The sequence below is a fragment of the Enhydra lutris genome, unplaced genomic scaffold (assembly GCF_002288905.1).
Source record: "Enhydra lutris kenyoni isolate GAN:26980312 unplaced genomic scaffold, ASM228890v2 scaffoldscaffold98, whole genome shotgun sequence".
Lineage (NCBI taxonomy): Eukaryota > Metazoa > Chordata > Mammalia > Carnivora > Mustelidae > Enhydra > Enhydra lutris.
This window is the reverse complement of record NW_019154182.1, coordinates 1,317,275-1,339,007: the sequence shown is the minus strand read 5'-3', so window position 1 is coordinate 1,339,007 and position 21,733 is coordinate 1,317,275. Positions and strand designations below refer to the sequence as shown.

At 53.1% G+C, this 21,733-nt stretch overlaps 2 protein-coding genes across 4 annotated transcripts in view; one reads left to right on the top strand and one right to left on the bottom strand.

Moving 5' to 3' along the window:
- Positions 1-1,817: 1,817 nt before the first annotated feature.
- LOC111139275 (chromosome unknown C2orf71 homolog) lies at positions 1,818-10,096 on the top strand. The gene is made up of 2 exons (XM_022491513.1): positions 1,818-5,545; positions 9,916-10,096. Exons 1-2 carry the CDS (start codon positions 1,818-1,820, stop codon positions 10,094-10,096), a joined length of 3,909 nt encoding a protein of 1,302 aa, XP_022347221.1.
- Positions 10,097-19,686: 9,590 nt separating this feature from the next.
- LOC111139302 (TOG array regulator of axonemal microtubules 2) overlaps positions 19,687-21,733 on the bottom strand; it is a 40,876-nt gene continuing 38,829 nt past the window's right edge. For all 3 annotated transcript variants that reach the window (XM_022491547.1, XM_022491548.1, XM_022491549.1), the window contains one exon: positions 19,687-19,943. In XM_022491547.1, the coding sequence (XP_022347255.1) occupies positions 19,687-19,943 (257 nt within the window). The remainder of the gene's footprint in view (positions 19,944-21,733) is intronic.

Below are 21,733 nucleotides of genomic sequence, written 5' to 3'. Positions count from 1 at the left end.
TCCTGGAATAATTCATGAATTTTCTTATGACTTTTATTATTATAAGTGGCTTAGATGCCAGGAGGAAAGGAATAAAGAATTTATTTTCTTCCTTTTCTCTCTCTCCCTCCCTCCCTCCCTTCCTTCCTTCCTCTTTCTTTTTTAATTTACCACTGGCCAGGCACTTACCAAACATGAGTTAACTTAATTCCTACAACAGCTCCATGAAGTAGGTACCATTATCCCCATTCCAAAGATGGTCTTTACCTCAGGGAATTTAAATGACTCCCTTCTCCCAACTCAAAGGAGAAGGAGCAGGATTTGAACCCAAGTCTCTCTACTCCTCACTCTAGACTTCTGGCAGTTTTTACAAAATTAAAAGGAATACTAAAATGGGCAGACTCTACCCTTCACTATGGACAAGGTCTCCACGCTCAGATTGTGTAAAAGCTGTGGTCAAAAAGAAAAATACATTTTTCCTTAATGTTCTACTCCTAATGACCAATGGCTCCCCGCTGCCTAGGGTTGGCTTACTCTCCTATGAGAAAGATTTAATTAAAAGCCTCTTTCTTTGTTATTGTTGTTTTTTTGTTTGTTTGCTTGTGTTTTTTATTAAAGATTTTATTTATTTATTTGACAGACAGAGATTACAAGTAGGCAGAGAGGCAGGCAGAGGGTGGTGGGGGGAGCAGGCTCCCTGCTGAGCAGAGAGCCTGATGCGAGGCTCGATCCTAGGTCCCCAGGATCATGACCTGAGCCGAAGGCAGAGGCTTTAACCCACTGAGCCATCCAGGCACCCCTAAAATCCTCTTTCTTTGAGAGCATTGCTCTCGGCACATCATAGGGGAAAGATCCCTAAAAGGCTTTGGAAACTGAACTGACATTGGAACCACAGGGCACAGAAGGTGGGTAGGGATGTCTAGTCTGAACTGGATTGCTCTCTGAGCCCCTCTGCTCTACAGGGACCAGCCTTGAGCTTTACATGATAGTGAGTTTTCTCTGCTTTCCCCTCCAAACTAGGGAAGACGGCTCCACGGCTATCAAACTCACTTTTCTAGTGTAAAGAGAAGCCACATTGCCTTCTCTATTCCCTGTCTTATTTAGAGAAGTTCTCTAACGCTAGAGCCGTTGTGTTTGTATAAACCACACAAACAACAACGAATTGCTCCAATTACTGTCTATTGTGTGTTTTGGGGTCTCCTTGATAATAGCAGGTTGGAGAACACTTGGCTGGGTTACCCTTATTAAACTGTGAAGGTCACTTCTCTGCCTGGATCTGTAGCCGGCAATCCCTCCCTTCTCTTCCACAAATACGTCTCTTCCAGAGCTTTCTGCAATTAGGGCTCATTTCTCTAGGTTTCATATGGCAGGCGTCTGAACAGAATTAAAAGCATAAGCACGTGCAAAAATAATCCGCTTCCCAAGATAGTAAATGCTGAGAAGTTCTATATTAGAACACACTGCGAGTGCTGACTGGCTAGGCCATGATTAACCTAATAGGCTTAAAGTTCCACTTGCCATCCACATCTGTCGGGACCAGAGCAGAACGCAGGCGCATAATCCACAAGACTGAGGTCCTGGAGAACTGCCCCGCTGCTCACTCACAGCAGAGGGTTCGAGACACAGAGCAACAAGACCACAGGCACCGCCGCCTCTACGCGGTGGGGCCAAGGAAGGAAGGAAAGGGGGTTCCGAGGACCCGGCGCCATGGACCTCAGAGCATTCTGGCCTGGAAATTGCCTGGACCGACTCGTAAGGCTGCCTTTCACTCGTATTTCAAGGACAGTTCTCTGAAAACTGTGAAGACTGTGGGTGGGAGAGGACTATAGGCTGAAATCATGGGGTGCACACCTTCTCACAGTGACATTGTTAATAGCGTTGCTAAGAGTGGCATCCAGTTTTTTAGAAAGCCCAAAGCAATTCTGCCAGGATGTCAGGGGGCCAGTGAAAGATGCTCTATCCCTTTGCTGGTTCCAAGCTGCACCTGCTATGACTCTGGGGGAGACCTGTCCCAGGGACAGAGGCTGGCAGAGGAACAGCGAAGGGCCAGGTGGACCCAAAGCCCAGCAGAAGGTCTCTATCGGCTCACAAGAGATCTCACTGCAGGCCAAGGGAAAGCTATGGAGGGAATGCCCCCAGAAACCGAAACCTCCCCGCCCCAGCTGGACAAGTCACAAAGCCACAGGGCTAAGGACCTTCCATCTGAGACGCAGAGCTCCCACGGGTCACAAGGGGCAGGCTTTTCCGGGGAAGAGAGTGAAGAAAGGAATACCCAGCAAAGGAAGCTGAGATGCCACACATGTGGCCAACAGGACCATTGCTGCCAAACCATCCTTCCTGCTCATGAGCCTGAAAGCAAAGTGGATTTCCCTGAGCCCCTGGTGAAGGCCCACCAGCACGCCTACACCTACCTCCACTCCTGCCTCTCCAAGTACGAAGCAATCCTGTGCCTCATCCATCAGGCCACCCAGACCCAAGAGCTGCTGCAGCCCATGGTCACCTTCCTGCTGCTGTGCTTTGATGAGGTCAACCGGCTCTTGGGCGAGATCTCCAAGGATGGAGAAACGCTCCTCCACGAAGTCCAGGAGGATCTGGCTTGGCCGTTGAGGAAAGGAGAGTCCCAGGAGCGGCCAGACCTCCTGCAGCAGCTTCTGCAGTACACAGTCAGCAAGCTGCTGGGGCTCAGTGGCACGGTGGCCTCCGTCACTGGCAGCTTCCTGGAGGGCTCCAGCAGTTACCACCACGCCACTGCGAGCCACTTGGGAAAGAAGCTGAGCGCAAAGAGGGCTGCAGATGAATGCCTCCTAAGGGCTCTGGGGCAGCTGGAGAGCTTGGCGAGCGGCCGCGGGGACCCTGGGATGCAGGGTGGACCCTTGTGCTCTGAGGACAGCGGCATCGGTGGGGACAACGAGTCTGTGCAGCTGGGGGACAGGCTGGGCAAGCAAGCCAGCTGGGACTCGGGGTCGGAGCCCACAGAATGCAAGCCAGTGCATTCAGCCACAGGGGAAGCCAGGCTGTCAGGAAACACCTGGCCGCAAAGTCCTTCCCGGATGGGTGCAGACAGACCCCAGGACTGCCCCCTCTCCAGGCCTCCGACTGCAAAGGTTCAGCCCGCGGCACAGTGGGGAGCAGGTAGCCCATGCCCCTCAAGCCCAAGCCCAAAAACGATGACCGCCAGGCCTCTGGGGATGGGCGAAAGTACTCTGTGTGAGTCCCCTGGGATCGGGGTCTCCATGGAAGCAGATTTTTCTAAAGGTTCCAGGTTAAAGGACACTCCTTCCCTCAGTGAAGGGGAGGACAGTAGCCCAGAGGGGGAGGAAGACCAGGTGAGCCGTATGAGTCCATGTCCATGGCAGGAAAAGTCTTCCCCTCCAAGGCCACGCTCTTCACCTGGTGGCTCAGAGAGCCCATTTCAGCCACACCCCGGGAGGCTCGAGAGCCCCCAAGCCCAGGAAATGATTCTGAAGATGAAGGAAGCAATCAGTGAAAGGATCAAGTTTGTCCCTGTGCCTTCTGGGACCCAGGACTGGGCCGATGAGGAGGAGAGGAGGACAGCGGTCTCCCCAAGACCCAGCACAGCCAGCGGCAGCAGCAGGGCCCCTATGAGGCAGAGGAGGTCCCAGTCAGAGGGATGTCTGCAGAGCCACATGGAGGACCCCACCTTCCAGGAGCTGCGGAGGGTCCAGAGAGACCTGAGCCGGAGGCTGGAGGCATTTTATGCCCTGGGTGCACGGCAGCAGGGACGGAGCCCAGACCGGGTGCAGCAGCCCCGAGCTGCGGCTCTGAGGCCCGACGCCAGCAGGGGCTCCCAGAACAACACCATCAGCAAGCTGAAGGCCTCCCTCACCAAGAACTTCGTCATTTTGCCAAGTCAGGACAAGAGCATCTTGCAGAAATGTGGTCTCCATCCTGAGGGTGAAAAGCCCCGGCCGGGGGAGGGGGAGGGGGGGCCAATCACCACCCCGTCGGGTGAGAAGACCAGTGAGGCTCCAGGGGCCGAGGACTGGAATGTCAGGGGGTGTCCCAGCAGAACATCCGTCAAGAAACTCATTGAAACCTTCAGTCCCGCCAAGAGTCTGAGGACCTTAGGGGACTCCAAGGACGCTGGGCCAAGCCCCGGCCTCAGGAAGTGGGGGATCCCCATCATGCCTCCCAGATTTCTCATTTACAGGGGGCTTGCCCCTTTGTATCCCAAACCCCAAATTTCTCCAGCAGCAAGTAGAGAATCTCTCCAGGAGGACCCAGGCTGGAGGCCCTTATCGCCTATCTTCCCCCGTCTGCTGACATCAGGAGCACCCAAGAAGGAGGACCTCAGTTTCAACAGTGAAACAGAAGATGACCCAGAGCATCTCCCTCCACCGCCTCTGGAAATCCTGATGGACAAGTCGTTCACCTCTCTGGAGCCCCCAGAGAGCAGCACGCCAGCAGGGAGCTCTCCCAAGGGGACCCATGTGCCAGGACTGGGAGGGGCTGACCCTGCCCGGAGAACGTGGGCTTCCCCGAAGCTAAGAGCTTCCATGAGCCCCACTGACCTACTACCCAGCAAGAGCACGACTGCCCCCACCAGGCCCCACAGCACAGGGCCAGGGGGCAGCAAGAGCGGCTGCGGTACCAGAAAGCTCACCATGGACCTGAGCCGCCCGCCAGCAACCAGCAGAAACCCAGAGGTGGAGGGCAGAGGGGGTCCAAGTCAGGCACCCGCAGACAGGGTCACCAGCCTGTCCAAGCATCCCCAGAAGGTCATCCCCTGGCACCACTCCAGCCACGCATCTGGGCAGAACAGGACCTTGGAACCCAGCCTGGCCAGGCCAACACGAGGGTCGCGCTCTCCTGAAGCCCCCAGGCAGACCCAGGAGAGAAGCCCCCTGCTGGTCAGGAAGGCCTCTTCCACCAGGGGGTACTGGACACCCCGAGTGGACAGGAGGCAGCCCTCCTCTCACAGACCTGCCCAGCCAAGTGTTCCCCCCGTGCATGGCTCCCCCAGCCCACCGTTCAGCCCTCCGATAAGCCCCACGGTGCTAAGCTCCCCAACAATGAAGGAAGGAGCTTCCCCCCCACCCCGGCACAGGCCTCCCAACACTCCCCCGGTGAGCCCACCCGCACAGCACACCTCCAGCCCCGCTACCCAGCACACAGAAGTGAGCTCCCCTTCCTCTGCTACCTCCCTCTCCCCCCCAGTGTCCCCTGCTCTGGGGCACAAGCAAACAAGAGACTCTGAGGACAGTCAGGCAGCCACGGCCAAAGCGTCTGGGAACACACGTTCCATATTCTGTCCAGCCACCTCCTCTCTGTTTGAGGCTGCCCTGCCACCTTCGACAGCCCACCCACTTGCCGCAGCATCGCTGCCCCCTGAAGCTGGTGGCCCTCGCGGGACCCCCACAGGGGGCTGGAGGAGTTCAGGGCCCCGGCAGAGGGCAGGCTCACAGCGGGGCATGGCTCTGTGTGCCCTCAACCCTCAGCCTTTCATCAGAAGGACAGCTTCTGACCGCCGGCCAAGCGTCCGCCTTAGGCTGCCTGTCCCCGGCGCCCCCAGCGATGCTTGTCAACCCGCGCTCAGCAGGAGCAGGTAAGGAGGGTCCTCGGGCCAGAGCCGAGAGGCCCTTGGGGTCATCTGGGTCAGTAGTTTCCAGACTGTGCTCCAAGGGGAGAGGCCGAGGACAGGGGGCTGCGATATGACCTGCCTCCCGCCATCGGACCCATCCTTGAGCAGCCGCACTTTCATCTGTCACTCATTTCAGGCTCCCAAGAAAGATTTTAACTGAGAGAAGCTCTGCTGTGTTAAAAATGGAGTTTAAAACAATCACCTTAATCCAAGCATACCCTCCCCTTTATTTTACATTTGAGGAAAAGGAGACCGAAGTGAGGTCCCACCCATCCACCTCCACTGAGCCACGGTCAAGCTGTCTGGAACCAGCAACCTGATTTCTGTTGTCTCTGGTTTACTGAGGTTCTCAGCCTTTCAGGCCCGACGACCCCTTTAAAACTCTTAAGAATTACGGAGAACCCAAAAGAACCTTTGTGTAGGTGGGTTGTATCTCTCACTTCTTACTGTATTATGAATTACAGTTGAGAAATACCTAAAATATCTATGAATTCATTTTCTCAATGACCCCCATTATCTATTACCATTAAAAAGTAGGTATATTTTCCACAACCAAAACATTTAGTGAAAAGAGAGTCATTGTCTTATATTTTTGCAAATCCCTTTCATGTCTGGCTTCCAGGAAAGAGGGCAGCCTTCTCAGAACCGCTTCTGCTGTCCATCTGGAGTGATATCACACAGAACGTAGACAGGAAAAGTCCACTCTATATTTATGAAAGAATGAGTGGAAAAGGCAAATAATATCTTGGTAGTATTTTGAAAATAGTTTTGACCTCATAGATGGCCCTCCAAAGTGTCTCGGGGACACCCAGGGGACATGCCTTGAGATGTCCTAGAAGTATGAAATATAAAGGTTTAGCTTTCCCACAACCCCAAAGACTTGCCTCTACTTCCCTTCCACTCTAGCCTCACTTCCATCTCCCCGTGTGGAGGTGTGTAGAGCAAGAAAAAAACCCTTTCATGGGCATTGAGTCCCAGAATCGGTGGAAGGATGGCCATCACTACCCTTGGCAGACTGAGTTCCCAGTGTGTGCTGCTTGTGAGGGTAGCTGACTTGCATGTCATTGGCCCAGCCATGCAGGCAGGCCTGGGCATGGGATGGTAGCCGATCATGAATCATGGTAGAGCCAGTGCCTGAACACGGAAAGAAAGACACATGTGCCCAAGTGGGTAGAACACATGGGGAAATGGCATCTTTTCCAGAATGCAACATAGGGAGAAAACTCGGAGACCTGTTGGAGAAATCTCTTATCAATGTGTCTCGATATCAGATGGGACAAAGTTCAACCGTCCTGGTCCTTGCCATCTTTGAAAGGCCCCCTGCTGCGACCAGAGTGACACGGGTTACGGACTTCACAGTCTGCTGAGGCATACATGGTAATTTTTTACAAAGTGCTCGGCAGCCGATTTTAAATAAAGTTATTATCTAGGGAAAGTTGTGCATTATTATAGTTATATAAACTTCCCCAGCCACTTGAAAGAAATGAAATATTGATTATTTTTTTGCAAGAATCTTAATGTAATGCTGCTCTTTTCTTAAATCTAAAATGAACTTCCTACAGCACAGTGCTTTTCATCTAAGAACCTCTATAAATGTTAATGCATTACTCCTCGCACCGGCCACTTACTCTCTTATTACATTTCTAAAACTGTGCCCTTCAGGAGAAGAGCTCGGGAGAACAGGGACAATAAAATGGCATTAATTAAAAACACTAACATTTTAAAACAGCAGTAGCAATAATAAAGTAACATAAAATTGTTCAAGAAGAAAATAATGCCCTTCTCTCAGGCTTCTCCGCAGAATAGGGCAGCCTAAAAGGTTGTTTTATGTCCTGAATCTCAATACTTAGGGAGATGGGGTAGATGGGGTGGTGGGGGGTGGGGCAGCGAGAAGTGCTTATAGCTTGAAAGAAAGGAGGATTCCTAAACAGGAGACTTCCCAAGGTTGCCTGAAAGGTCACAATAATGGCTCGTACTCCTTCCCCTGCCTCCTGGCAAGACCACACCTCCAAGCCACTCGGAGCTGAAACTGAGCACCTGTTGAATGTGATGGGACAATGCTCATCCCCCCATCCCTCTACCCCTCCGCCCCTGTAAAGTTGACATCTGCGAGCAGAAGCATGCCAGCATGGAGTGTTTCTCACTCTGTAGATGCATTTTTTTACCTGCCCTCCTGCATATCAGAAACCAGACCGAGGAGGTAGGCATGATTTGCCTGAGATCGTGTAACTGGCCAAGAGGCCAGTGGGACAGAGGCAGAAAGACTCAGAACTGGCCGTTTCCCCAAGCAGGGACTTGTAGGAATGCCACCGCCCCATGGTGTCTTGCATCAGAGGCGGGATGACCTGGCCTACCCCTGGCATTGACCTACTTCTCGTCATCCAGTGCTAGGCACAAACCCCTTTTATAGAAAAAATGATGATGTTTATATCCTCCCGATCTTGGGGCCCAGGGGATTGGCAACGGTCCTAGGAGGCTCACCCAGGAAGCTCAGTCACTAAGCTTTAGCTATTATTTATGTTTTGAATCCCCTGACGGAGGTGCCGTCTCTAGGTCTTAGCACGCTGGGACACTGTGAGCATTCAAGAAGGGTCCAGACTTTCTCCCCTCAATACAGTGCTTTTAGCCTTTGCTTGGCCTGGACCACCCAGGCAGGGGCTCTTGGCAGCCCAATCCCCCAACCCTGTTTCCTGGATCAGGCTCCCAACCTACCGCCGGGCAGTGGCTAGGCAGCCTGCCTCCCCAGCCATTCTGGGATCAGGGGGAACCACAGTCGCCACGTGGCAAGCAGGAAAATCTACCTCCAAGCCTGAGCTTCAACCTGGCTGGGGTCAGAGAAGACACAGTTCTAGGACAAAATCCTTTGTCACCTCCACTGACCGGAGACACTGGCCCTGCCCCTCCCGTTCCTGCCAGCACCTCCAGTCGCGGAGCAGCAAAGGGTCCTGAGGTGCATCAGGCTGGTCCTGAGCGCAGAATCACCCTTGATCAGGCAGGGACCAGAAATGGGGCCCGAGCCCGGCGCGGATGAGGCTGGCTCTGAGGAACACAGGGAGACGCTCACGGTGGAAAAATCCTGGGTATACCCATCTCAGTTCCCACCCTACCTCGCCCCACATTCCGGCCACCCCCATCCTAGTGAGATCCAAACTCAGACTCGCCCTCCGCTGGTCAGACAGCTCGGGGAAGCCTAACCACAGAGCCAAGCGCGGTGCATGATAAAACTCCGGGGATGGCAGAGAACCCGCTGTCACAGGCGGAGAGAAGGACCTTCTGGTCTTCGCACATGGGGAGCCGGGTCCAGTCCTGGACCTGAGATGACTGATGGCGAGGCTCTGACCCTCAGGTGCCTACCCGTCATGCGACAGGGTGGTCCCTCGTTTCCTGTCCAGGGGTGACTTCCTGTTCATGCTAGCAAGCAGAGTGACCGCGGGCCGTTTACTGAGCGCTTACCACGTGCTCGTTCCGAGCGCCCCATGAGATGCGCACTTTTATCATCTCTGTTCTACAAAGAAGGGATTGGGAGTCAGAGAGAGTAACGAACATGCTCCAGGATACACGGCTAGTAAGTGCAGAACTTGAACCCGGACAGCCAGACTCCCACTTCCAGGCAGGAGCGATGAGGCCAGCCGGCCAGCACACAGCCCCTGTGGCCTTCAGAGCTGGTCCCCCTTCTGGCCTCAGCTCGCTCCACGCTTGTGGTCCTTCTCCATTCTGCACCCACAGTGCACACTCGGTGTCCCTTTCCCCTCAAAGCCCCTCCTCTCTTGGTGTCACTCAGCAGCTGGGAGGCTCTGTTCTAGCCAGATGCCAGGCTTGGGCCCGGCACTTTCCCTTTTACTCCATTCAGGAAAAGGCAGACAGCTGAGCAAAGCAGGGTGCGGTGGGGTTTGGTTTGGTTTGCTTTTTTTGGCTGTTATTGTTGGTGTTATTTTTAATTCGACTAGCTAAGCCTAGCCCTTTATTAAATAAGAAGTGCTTTAAAAACAAAAATAAAATAAAGGCCCGGCTCCCAGAGTTCCTGAGGGAGCTGCTTTGTTCAGAGCAGCGGGATCCTGGGCGTGAGGGGAAGAACAGGACTCCTGCTGTCCGCACAGACCCCGGGGCTCGGTTCCCACGGTGCCAACCACGGCGGGCGGGCGCACACCGGGACGGCACCAGCCAGGCAGACCTGGTGAGGGAGGGCGGGGGCGGGGCACCGGGAGTCCATGGGCCTGTGGCTGAGACAGACAGCGAGGGACTGAGAGAGGCAGGGTGGAGGTCGAGGGGGGCGGGGGGGTGCAGAAGGAACCACTGAGGAGCGTTTGATCGGCAGCTGTCCTTTTTCTCCACAGCAGCAGTGAGGAGAGCCCCAAGAAGGACACAGAGCCATGGAACAGCCCCTGTGCCCCAGAACTGAGGGGCGGTGGCAGGGGCGCGTCTCCCCCAGAGCTCTGCGTGTTGGGCCAAGGGCTGCAACGGGAAGCCCGAGCCAGCCACACCCAGGACAAGCCTCAACAGAGGGAAGTAGCCTGACCGGCTAACCAGCAGGGTCACACGGATGTCAGCCACCCCACAAGGCGATGGGTGACAGCCAAGCATCAGACTGTCCCAGGGAGGGTGGCCAAGCAAATTCCTATTGAAGCATCCTAGAAAGATCTGGAAGGTGCACTGCCCAGAGAGTCTGCTGAGTCCTAAACCTTTGCCATTTTCGGTCCCAGATTCTGGTTTGCATTGGGGTACAAAGGTTAACTATAACCTTGGACCCTGACGCTCTTTAATCCTTCAAGTACTGGCCTTAATTTAGGGGAAAAATGCATTTGTCGCAGGCTGCTTGGTGGGCTGGGGGGGTTGCTGGGGTGAGTTTCATGGACTTATTTAACCCCCACAGTAAAGAATAAAGCAGATAGCACCCCTCCCCCACCCCCAAGCCCAAAAGTGTCGTGCCTGTGCCTGATGACACACAGCCAGGAAGAGTACAGAGCAAAAATTCGAACAGGTGTGCCTGGCACCAGAATCCCTTGGTTTTTTTGTTCCATTTCGTTGCCTATGACTATTCCCTCACACCATCTGCCTAAAGCAAACATAGTTGTACAAATGGTTGGAAAGCGTGGTGGTTTGTTTTTTGTTTGTTTTAAGATTAAATAGTGGCCCAGGGTTTTGGCCACGCCACTGTTGAGAGCTTTATTTAGGAGCCGATCACTCCAGAGATAGGAAGACTAAGGAGGAATGGAGACACACACCCTGCTCCTTCTCCTCCTTCCCCAGCACAGACCAAAACCCTCCACCCAAAGCTTCCAGCCCACTCCCGCGGCTGAGCTGAGCGGCCCAGGATCGTGTCTCAGGGGCGTGTCTCGGGTGCTCGGCCCTGCACATCCCCACGCCTCTCCGACAGGCTGGGTGCGACCCAGCCTTGCAAATACGCAGCCTGCCCTGCATGCCCCGCGGGGGCTGGAGCTCGAGGACGTGCACACTTGCACGCACACAAACCCTCGTGCGCACCCCGGTCTCCCCGGGGGGCTTCTCCGCCAGCTTCATTCCCCGGTCATCTGCACTTCCGCCGAGGTTGAAAGGGAGGTGAAGAACTCCTGCTCCTGCCCAAACCACTTCTGCCAATGCGCTAGATATTTGCTGCAGATCTTGGAATGTTTCCACGGGCGGCTGTGGAGGGCTTTCTTTTTAGAAACGAATTTGCAGTAATTGGGTGATTCAATACCGGCTCAAGAATTCTCAGTCACGGGGTACAGCTAAGGGGCCAGCCCCCAGATCTGCAGCAAAGCTGATTTTTTTTTTTTTAAGTTTGGGAAAATTATAGACTTCAAATCCTTCCTTGTTGAAATAGATCCTGGCTCAAGAAGATGTCCTCTGGGTCCTGGGGACGATGCCATCTGTAAATGGATTCACCGTGACTTTTCCAGTTATTAAAGTAGGGGTGACAAGGATGATCTTTTCCAAGGCACCCAAGGAACAGATGATTAAACTGCCGGAGGGGCCGCACCGCCCCCACTCTGTTGGGAGGCGTCTGTCCCCACCCACACGGTTGCTGTGGGGCTGCGCTAACTGTCCCAGCGGAGTTCCGCGTCAGCAGGGTGGGTTCCCGGGCCGAGCCACATACAGGGGTGAGTGGATGGCCACAGGAAATGGGAGGAAGTCCAGCTCCCGAGGCAGGCAGGGCATGGCTGAGGTACGTGTGTGAGAACAGCCAGGTTTAGGACACAGTCTGCCCACCTGGGCAGGCCAGCTGCAGTGGGCCCCGGGTGGGCTGGGCACTGAGCCAAGCAGAGGAGAAGCCAGCAGGCAGAGAGAGAGGCAGCTCACGAATAAGCGGCTTCAGGGAGAAGCAGACCCTGTCCTGGGCTAGGGCTTAGGGGCAGACTTCCCAAGGTCTGAAGAAACACAGCAGAAACAGAGAAACACAGGGGGGCTGGCCGGGGGCACCATTCATGAAATGGTGAGACAACGTGGGGGTGTAACCACAGGGACAATAAAAAGTCGAGTTCTGGGAACCAGAATAGGAAGTAGGAGTCAGATCCGTAGGAGGCGGAAGCAAGGCCAAGCTCCCTGTAAAAGCGCCCCCTCTTAGAGGATTGGGGCTGGTTTGAGTCTGTAGGTGGGGGCCGAGTGCACCCAGCTGCAGCCACAAAAGTAGGTGTGAGTGGCTGGGCGCCAGGCAGCCTATTCCCTCCCGGAAGGAGTCAGCATCAGAGAGAATGCCCTGGAAGAGTCTGGAATGAGCTTCCTTGAGGGTGCCTGGCAGGAGGCTCTCTGAGAGCAGAGGTCGCCCCCTCCCCCGAGCTAGGCTGCTGAGCAGCGGCTGACACCCACCGTTCTCCCCATGGCAGGCAGTGGTAGAGGAACACAGGGTTTCCAGGGTCCCTGTGTCAGTCCTGGAGCAGGTCAGGACTCCTCCTCATCCCTCCACATTTACTGAGCACCTACTAAGACCAGGGCAGTGCTGGGCTCCTGCCGTATATCCCCATACGTGATGCAGTGAGAGGCCTCCAGGTCCGAGCATCAAGGACAATGAGCTGATAGAGACTATCATGTTGGCCAAGGACCCAGCTGCTTTAAGAGCCCCAAGTCAGCTTCCCCTGGGGTAAAGCAGAGGGGTCTCTAAGGCCAAGGTGCCAGGAGGCACTAAAGGTCAAAGGTGAAGCAGGGCCCAGCTAGCATCAAAGAAGATGGGTCACCGATGTTTTCTGGCTACCATCCCAACCACCAGACTTAGGCCAAACTACAGGTGAATTACACACTGTGCAAAAGAAATTAAATGTACCACAGCAGGCAACTTGTGTGGCTTTGACTCAGTTTCCCCCTCCTTAAGACCAGGCCTTTACTCAAACCCATGTCTCTGCCTTGGAAAGCATACTGCTGGTGTCCACGAGGGACAAGCCCAATCCCACAACTTCTCAGATGGGTCACTCTCACCCAACCCACCTTCCCTCCACCCAAGAACCTCGTCCTTGCTGAGCCCAACCCACTTCCTATGCTCGAAGGAGTAGGAAGAGCAGGGTTTCCCTTTTGTCTTGTCTTTTTCAAATAATGTCACCAACGGACCCAACCCATTAAAGACTCATGAGTCTGCACTTTTCCTTCCCAAAGCTGGAAACCAAGAAGGAATGTTGGTTATAAAGGCCCAAGAGAGCCCACCACGGAAAAGGAGATCAGTTTAAGACGTGCATATTATACCCATATTCCTGTTTGGGCCAACTCTCTTCCAGGGGTGCCCGGCCACCGTCAACACCCATGGAGACCCCCAGAGCCGAGGAGGGGGAAGTGCTTCCCCTCTTCCGCTAACCCATTAGGAACGCAGCATACAGCTCTGCCCCAAGGGAAAAACACAATTTTCCAGTTCCATCAAAAGGACTCATGGGGGAAAAAAGCAGATATAATATTCTGGTGGAACAGTGATAGCTTTTTGCAAGTATAAATACAATTTTCGAGACGACATTTAGCTTCTGTCCACAGCCTGGGTCTGTGTGGCGGTTCACCCTAAGCAGCACCTAGTTCTTTCCTTACATCGTGTACCCAGTTCAGAACCTGAAATAATCCATGTCAGTAGATAAATCAGGGCAGATGACCAAAGAGACTTTTCCAGCGCTGTGAAAAGCTTACGTTTGACAAGACTTGTCTTGTCCACCCCGCAACATGAATGAAAGGGGTTTGAGGAATACATTCTTTTTTCTGAAATAGACCGGTGCTTTGCACGTATCAGGGGGGCTGGTGCACTGAATTAGAAGTATCAACATGTTTGTCTATCGATCATTCGGTTGACGCCTTACAGGTTGCCCACACCCGCTGCATCTTCCCAAGGAAAGCCTTGCAAAGGTAATATATTTTTAAGTAGCCTCACATCAGATAAGCTGTTGAACTGCCATAAGGTAAATGCGTTCTGGGCCTCCATTAACAGAACACGTTATGCTGCACCTTGGTTCACTCCCTGGGCCCACCTGAAGTTTCAATAAACTTCATCAATCCATCCCGACATTTTTATGAAATGTAATTAACGATTCGTTGCACACGCAGAGGAGCAAACGGTTCATTCACTCCGCACTCTAATTCAATTTTATGGAGCACCCTGGACACTGCTGGCTTGATTACTGAAGTCTCATGGACTTCAGAAAGTAACTTGACTGATAGCCTATGGGCCCTGTGACCACAGAATTCCACCCGGGTAGCAGTCTGGGTCCTGAATGCCGTCATTCCAGACAGCCCCGAAGTCTCGCACACAAGTCAACAACCTGTTTTGGCTGGAATGGCAGCCCCAGCAGGAGTCAGGTAGTGCCCGGACAGGACAAGCCGGGTGGGCTTGAGTTGGAGGAAGAAGATGAAGGGAGAAACAGGGAGAAGGAAGAGACAGGAGGAGGACGTGGTGAATGTGTCGGTCACCCTGGGGAGCCAGAGTCTCTCGCACTCCTAATGGTTGGAACTGGGAGCCAGAAGCCTGATGCCCCACAGCTCCATCCCTCAGCCCCGAAATCCAGCTCCCAGGGGCCCGTTCTTTCATCCAGAAAGCTGTGATGGGCACGCCAGCCTCCATACCCTGCCATCTACAAGACACGGGCAGACTCACTTCTACGAAACCATCTTTTTCGAGCCCTCTGGAAGAGCAGAGCTGACAATCCCTCACTACCTCTGTTTGTAAAGTGCATCTCCACCATCTCTCCATTTCAAGATTCTGAGCAAGAAGAGAAAGTGCGGTTTCCCCCTCGTTCCAGATCTGGGCTTTGATTCTTGGAGAAAGTTAAAAACAGCTGTCAAACTCAGCTAGAACTGACTTCCTTCTCTGCAGGATTCCATGTCTTTCGAAATGAAAAGACTTTAAAACATCTTGCTTGCCATCACGACTACAAATGTCAAATACTCCAAATGGGGGGAAAAAATTAAGCTTCAGAATCTCTCACTTATTTGCACACTGAGTCGTGGGTGACCTGTCGGGATGCTGGGATTGACTTCACTACCGTCTAAACAGAGAGTCTTACTCGGCTGAGGCTAGACTTAATGATAATTATGCCTTTTCTTTGTGTGTAGCACTCTACATTTTCAAAATGTATTTATCTATACTGTTTTATTAGATTTTTTTAAAAATCCCATGAGATGAAAAGCAAGTCTTATTTTTTTTTTTCAGTGCCTTTGACAAATGAAAAAAAAAGAAGGCTGAGGGATGTCAAAGACATTTGGCCGGCTAGTGGGGCTCCCCAGCTCCTGCCCAGCCTTGGTTCTAACACCAACTGCCAGCAGGTGTGAGGTTATTCCAAAAGACACCACAACCTTCCATGGAAGAAACGCTCAGTTTTCTCCAACACTTACAAATAGGAAATTGTTTTTCAGATCCAGCCAAAGGCCAGCTGTAATTTTAGCCATTCCTCTGAAACTAGTTTGCATGGAAATTCAGAACAATATTTCCAGGAGAATTATTTACTATAATCACCTCTACGCACCTCAAACCACTCCCCATCCCTCCCCTGCACACACATATAATACTGCCCCTGGCAGGAAGGAAAAAAAAGGTAAGTCTTTTCCCCTCCCCAAAAAGTCTTTGTTCCTTGTTGCTGTGAACCCCCAGAGTGGGCTTTCAAGGGAACCCCCACCCCCCGGGGCTGGAAGAGATGGCACCGGAGCAGACCGCTGTCTCCCAATTTATGGCCAGTGCCCCAAAGTAGTAAAAAACATCAGATGAGACAGAAGGGAAATATAGACCCTGGAAAACAAATTGCCTAAAAAATTATTTATCTAGCTTTTTTTCCCCCTCTCCTTTGGAAGGGGACAGGATCGGCTGTGTTTACAAAACCTGGTGACTTTTTAAAGCTATTGTTTAGTTAATGGCTGCTGACATCAGCTGCAGAGGTGCTGGGTCTCTCTTTCTCGATGTAAAGATTCTCAAGGAGAACCCAAGGTGACGCTAATAGCAGCTGTCAACCCACAGAGAGGTAATTATAAAGCCGTGATTAAAACAAAACAAAACCTTCAGATGTTATAGCCTTCTTCACAGAGACACCAGGTGACAGGATACGGAGAAGACAGAACACCGCCTCCCTCCACAGAAGCCCCTGGAAGGATAAGGACCAAACTGGAATCCCTATTGGACCCAGCCACAGAAACGCCCACCCCGTGAGCAACCCCATGGGGATGCCGGCCCACCCACACGCCCAGGGTACTGCGGGAGCCCAGCTGGGAGCACGGGGTTAGGGCACTGCTTCCCCAAGCCAGCTGCCCAGTAGGGGGAAACAGGGACATAATCAAAGTGTACCAACTTCCTGGGGGTGCCTGGGTGGCTCAGTGGGTTAAAGCCTCTGCCTTCGGCTCAGGTCATGATCTCAGGGTCCTGGGATCGAGCCCTGCATCGGGCTCTCTGCTCAGCAGGGAGCCTGCTTCCCCCTCTCTCTATGCCTGCCTCTCTGCCTACTTGTGATCTCTGTCTGTCAAATAAATAAATAAAATCTTAAAAAAAAAAAAAAGTGTACCAACTTCCAATGAGAAGATCTACAAATTCTGGGGACCTAATGTATGGCCTCGCAATTACAGCTAATAAATCTATATTATCTACTCGAATGTTGCTATGAGAATAAAACGCAACACAAAAAGAAGCGGTAGTTATGTGATGGGACGGGGGAGTTCGCTAATGCTATGGGGGTGATTGCTTTGCAAGACAGATCAAATCAACACATTGTACACCTTCAACTCACACAAGGTTCTATGTCAGTTATGCGGCAATAAAGCTGAGGCAGGAGAATAGAAAGAAAAGACAGCGCCCTGGGCCCTGCCCTATACCAATGGAATCAAAATCCCTGGGGGTAAGCCCCTGACATCAGTATTTCCTTCCATCTCCCCAGAAGATGCTGAGGCAGAGTGAGTGGAGAAACATGAAGGAGGGAAGAGAAAACAAGACGGGAAGCTTGACCTGGGGGCAGCTTCTCCTCAAGGCCCAGAAACTGAAGCACTTACGTATTCTCAGACAAGTCTAGTCCTTCATCCTTCCACTGGAGGGAGAACGGAGCCCTTCCATAGCTAGAAGCTGTATGCCCAGCCCCGAGAGCATCTTCAGGAGGCAGAGCTCCCGGCTGTGCACACAGCCGAGCGAAGGATGGGGGCTCGGTTCAGACCTACTCCCCACCCCCCACGCTCCATCTTCATTGGTCACCACTGGCCATCCGTGAGGCCTGCTTCTCACAGGCCCAGGCTAATATGTTGTTTTCCCTTTGCTTTAGAAGTGATATGTGGGGGGGCGCCTGGGTGGCTCAGTCAGTAAACTGTCCAACTCTTGATTTCACCTCAGGTCACAATCTCAGGGGCATAAGATCGAGCCCCTTGTCGTGCCCCAAGCTCAGCGGGAGTCTTCTTGAGATTCTCTCTCTCAAATAAATAAATCTTAAAAAAAAAAAAATTAATGATGTGAGAAACCTTTTGAGACTGAAATTTCCTGAGGTTCCCCACACCCCTGCCCCAGAACAAGAACCACCCAGCCCCTCCCCAGTGGGGTTGGGCCAGAGGCATTGCCCACAGAGCCCAGCTGCCCAGAGACTAGATTTAAACTTAAAACAGTGAAGGAAAACAGAACCTTGCAGATTTATTTGCTTTTCAGCTGTTTTAGCTGTATTAAACACCTCCACCCAGGAGGGTGGGTTTGGAGCACAGGGGGTGGGAAGCTTCCATTTTGAAGATGGACTTGGAAGACAGGACGATGACTTTGAGCTTCGTCTCTGCCTTCAAAACCCCTGCCAGACTCTGTGCCCTTGGGTTCCTACAGGTTCTAGGATCTTGACAAGCAGAAAATGTCCGTCTCCCCACCCAACCCAAAAGTCTGCCCAGACTCCAAGAAAACACAATTAATTAAATTGTGTAAAACTTTATAAACGTTTAAAAATCAGCCTCTTGGGCATCGTTGACGATCCCCTATCTAGCAGGCCTTTAACCTGGTTCAGTCAGAATCAGCTGGGAAGCCCCTGCTGGGGTCACAATTAGTGAGAAGTGGCTCCTGCTGCGGCTAGAATTACTCAAAGTCACACTTCAGCCACCTATTAAAAGCTCAACTCCCGGGATGATGGTGCTATACCCCAGCTCACCCCAGGGCATTGGGAGGGTGGGGGACCCGGCCCAGCTGCACCTGGCAACACAGGCAAGGTGAAAAAGTGGCTTTCTCGGGGTACCTGGGTGGCTCAGTGGATTAAGCCTCTGCCTTCGGCTCAGGTCATGGTATCAGGGTCCTGGGATCAAGCCCCACATCAGGCTTTGCTCAGCGGGAAGTCTGCTTCCCCCTCTCTCTCTGCCTGCCTCTCTGCCTACTTGTGATCTCTCTCTCTGTCAAATAAATAAATAAAATCTTAAAAAAGAAAGAAAGAAAGAAAGAAAACGTGGCTTTCTCAGCCAGGGGTACCCATGAACTTGGAAATATGGGAGTTGATTTGGAGCTCCTCGGCGTCTCTGGGTCATCCTCCTCGGGAGAGGGTCACACCAGTGATGTGGAAGTGATATACTGCGGGGTGACAGTGGAGGGGGTCCACTGGTGGGGTTTGCCAGAAAACTTGCTGGCAGGGAGCTGGGGTCTCATGGCCTCAGCTATGCGGATCTGCCCCAGAGTGTTGTTACGGATCTGGCTGGGTTCCTTGGCTAGCACCCGGCCTCTGCCCCTTCGACCTTCACCTTACCCTTGTGTTTGAGGTCATGAGTAGAACTCTAATTCTGCCTGGTCACACCATGGTCAACCAACCACTGGCCCCAGGCAAGGCAAAACCAACTCTACTGTGTCTAGAGCGACAGCCCAAGCTGTCCCTGTCTTCCTGTAGGACTCCATTTCTCCGGCTGCCGCATCCATGGGCAACACCTTCCCTCAGTTTGCTCATGTTCTGGCACATCCTGAGTCCAGCACACCCCTCAAGCTTCGTGATCCAGCCCAAGGGGAGGGGGCACCTGTGCAATCCCAGAGCTCCCACGTGACCTCTGCAGGTCCTGTAGCTTCCCGTTCCAGCAAGTGCTTTCACTTCTGGGATTTCAAGTGTGAAGCTTCATCTAGTCCTCTGCAGAAGTAACCAGAATGCCGGCTTCCAGAGAAGGCTTTCAGTAATGCAATTGTCAAACTCTCCCTGGGAAGATTTTGTTAAGGCAGAAGAAGGATGACCCTGGAGAGGGTTGTTCTGCTCACCTTGAATCAGCCTCATTAACAGCTGGACTGGATTTGAACAGCCAACTCACCGTCTCCGGGTGGTAGAGGGCTGGCCCAGCCTCTGTGGATGGGGGCCGTCCCCACACACGGTCTGCAACATCAGGTCTGTGCTACACTCTTCATCCCGAACTCATCCTCCCATGCCACCCGCCGCTGGTTCTGCTGTTGTCTCATTTCCTTTGTGACAAACCTAGTTATTAAAATATTCTCTAAGGTTAAAAAAGTGCAAGATAATAAAACCTTAGAAAAATAAGTACTTCCTTTATTTCTACTTCAAAATATACTATGTACATCTGGAACTCTAAGAGAAAGTAGACCGGGAGATGATTCTATCACAAAAATAAGGTAAAAAAATAACAACTGCCCCTTTCAGATCTGTCTTTAACCCAACTGAAAGGGGCGTGAGCTGCCCGTTGTCGTGCTCTCCGATGCCATCCCTCTGTCGGTGACGTTGGTTGGGGCTGCCTCACAGGGATGCTGCGTCTAAGAGTCCCTGGAGCATTTCAAGGACCGGCTGTGGCTGGCCAGCGGCCACGTCCTGCAGCCGGGAGCCCATCTGCTCCTGGAGGCTCCGGGACAGCCGGTGCGCCACCGTGCGGACGTTCCCACCGTGCCCGGGCAGGACACTGTTCCTGGTCATGTTGCTCAGGAAACACCAGAGGACTGGAAGGACATGGCGCTCCACAGCCTGGGGCTTCTGGGGGTACACGGAGGCCACTAGTGCTGTTGGACAGAAAATGGGGAGACTTACTTGAGGCAGGCACTCTCTCCCTCTCCTGCTGCCCTCTCTTGGGACACCAACTCTATCCCCAAAAAGGTCAGGCAGCCCAGAAGAGCCAACTGGTCCATTAGACGCACCAGCTAGGGCTCGGGACTACATCTTGGGGCCCATGAAAATGGTTGTATTTCTTTTAAAATCAAAAGAAAAAAATAGGAAGATATCCAACCTTGTTTATATTCATGTTTATACCAACCAGTTATAAAATACAATTTTTAACTTGTTTTTGTTTTTTAACGGAGGAACAAGTATGCAAAGGCCAAAGTGCTCAGGGCCCATGATGGCCGTCATTGGTCCCTGCAGCCCAGGGGAGAGGACGGAGGTGGACACACTTGGACTGGACTGCAATCTAGCATTCCCTTAACCCACGTTCCCACCTACATGAGTTCGTACGAACAGAGAAAACCCAAACCAGGGAGAAAAGTCAACACTCTCTCAAATGAAGCATTCTGAAAAATAAAGCAGCCAGCAGGAGACAAGACCAGTGTGGCCTCCCCAGGGTCTGGATGCCAAGCTCCACGAGACAGCAGCAATGCGGGAAGCATGAATGTGCTTTGTCAACCACCAAGCTCTGCACAGACCCTCGATTCAGTGATGAACCCCCCCACCTCTGGTTCTCCCAGGCCCTCTACCTTCTTTAATCCCCAGAAAACCCACACGCAGGCTACCCCAGCAAGCAAGCCTTCCATCGCAGAGTAAATGCCGGGGTCAAAGTCAAAGAGTGACCCCAAGTCGTTTCCCAGGGCCACTCCAGCCTTCAGCCATGCCAACAATGCTTGCTCTGTACGCTGAGCGCCATCCGCCTGTCCTCCTGCCGAGGAAGTGCTGGTGAGAGCAAACGACCTTTACTTGTTGATGAGGCAAAGAAACTGGAAGGTTCCCTGGGTGGAGAGACGCACCAAGGAAGCTAACACCGCCGGAGTCCCAAGGCTGGGGCCAGAGCTTTGCAGCGTGACTCCACTGTCCTCACAGCGCACTGAGAGGCAGGATACTGGTCCATCTTGCAGAGGGGGCAGCCAGTGCTCAGGGGTCAAGGAGCTTGCCCCAGACCACACAGCTAACAAGGGCTGAGGCCAAGCCTGCCTCGACTCCAAGGCTCACTCTCTGCCCCCCTTGCTGCCCCCAAGCCTCCAGGGGTTCCACATGTCAGACGCTGGTGTGGAGTTTTACTTTTAGCAAAACCTCCAATGTGTCCTTCCTTCACCAGCATAACATCCTCCAACACCCCCAGGATGCTTCCCCAGGGCCCCTCGGACTCCAGGCCCAGGCTGGGACAACAGGGGGCCGGAGAAGATCAGCAGCCTTCAGCGAAGCCTGCACTGGAGCAGTGTCCTTGCCCGTGGAGTGCGCACACTGGCTTTCAAGCCACACCCTCAGGGTTCCTGCACCCACACCGTGGGGCTTCTCGGGGGCTCCCCAATGTCACCAAACCCTCAGAAGTAAAGGTGGCCCTTGTTCCCGGGGAAGACAGGTTGGCACCCGGGGAGTCAGCCCAGCCATGATGGCTGATGAGCAGGTTCATAATGCAGGGCAGAGCTGGGAGCTGCGGGAAACGCTGAAGCTGGAGGAGGGCTAGGTAGCGGGAAAGCCAGCAGGGTGCCCCAAGGGCTGGGGTAGGAGGTGAGGAGGAGCCAGGGATGTGAGGGTGGGGGGAGGCGGTGCTGGCTAGATGGAACAAAAGAAAACCAGCGATCCTGACCAGCCGCCTACAGTGAACAGCTATAACTCAAAGCCT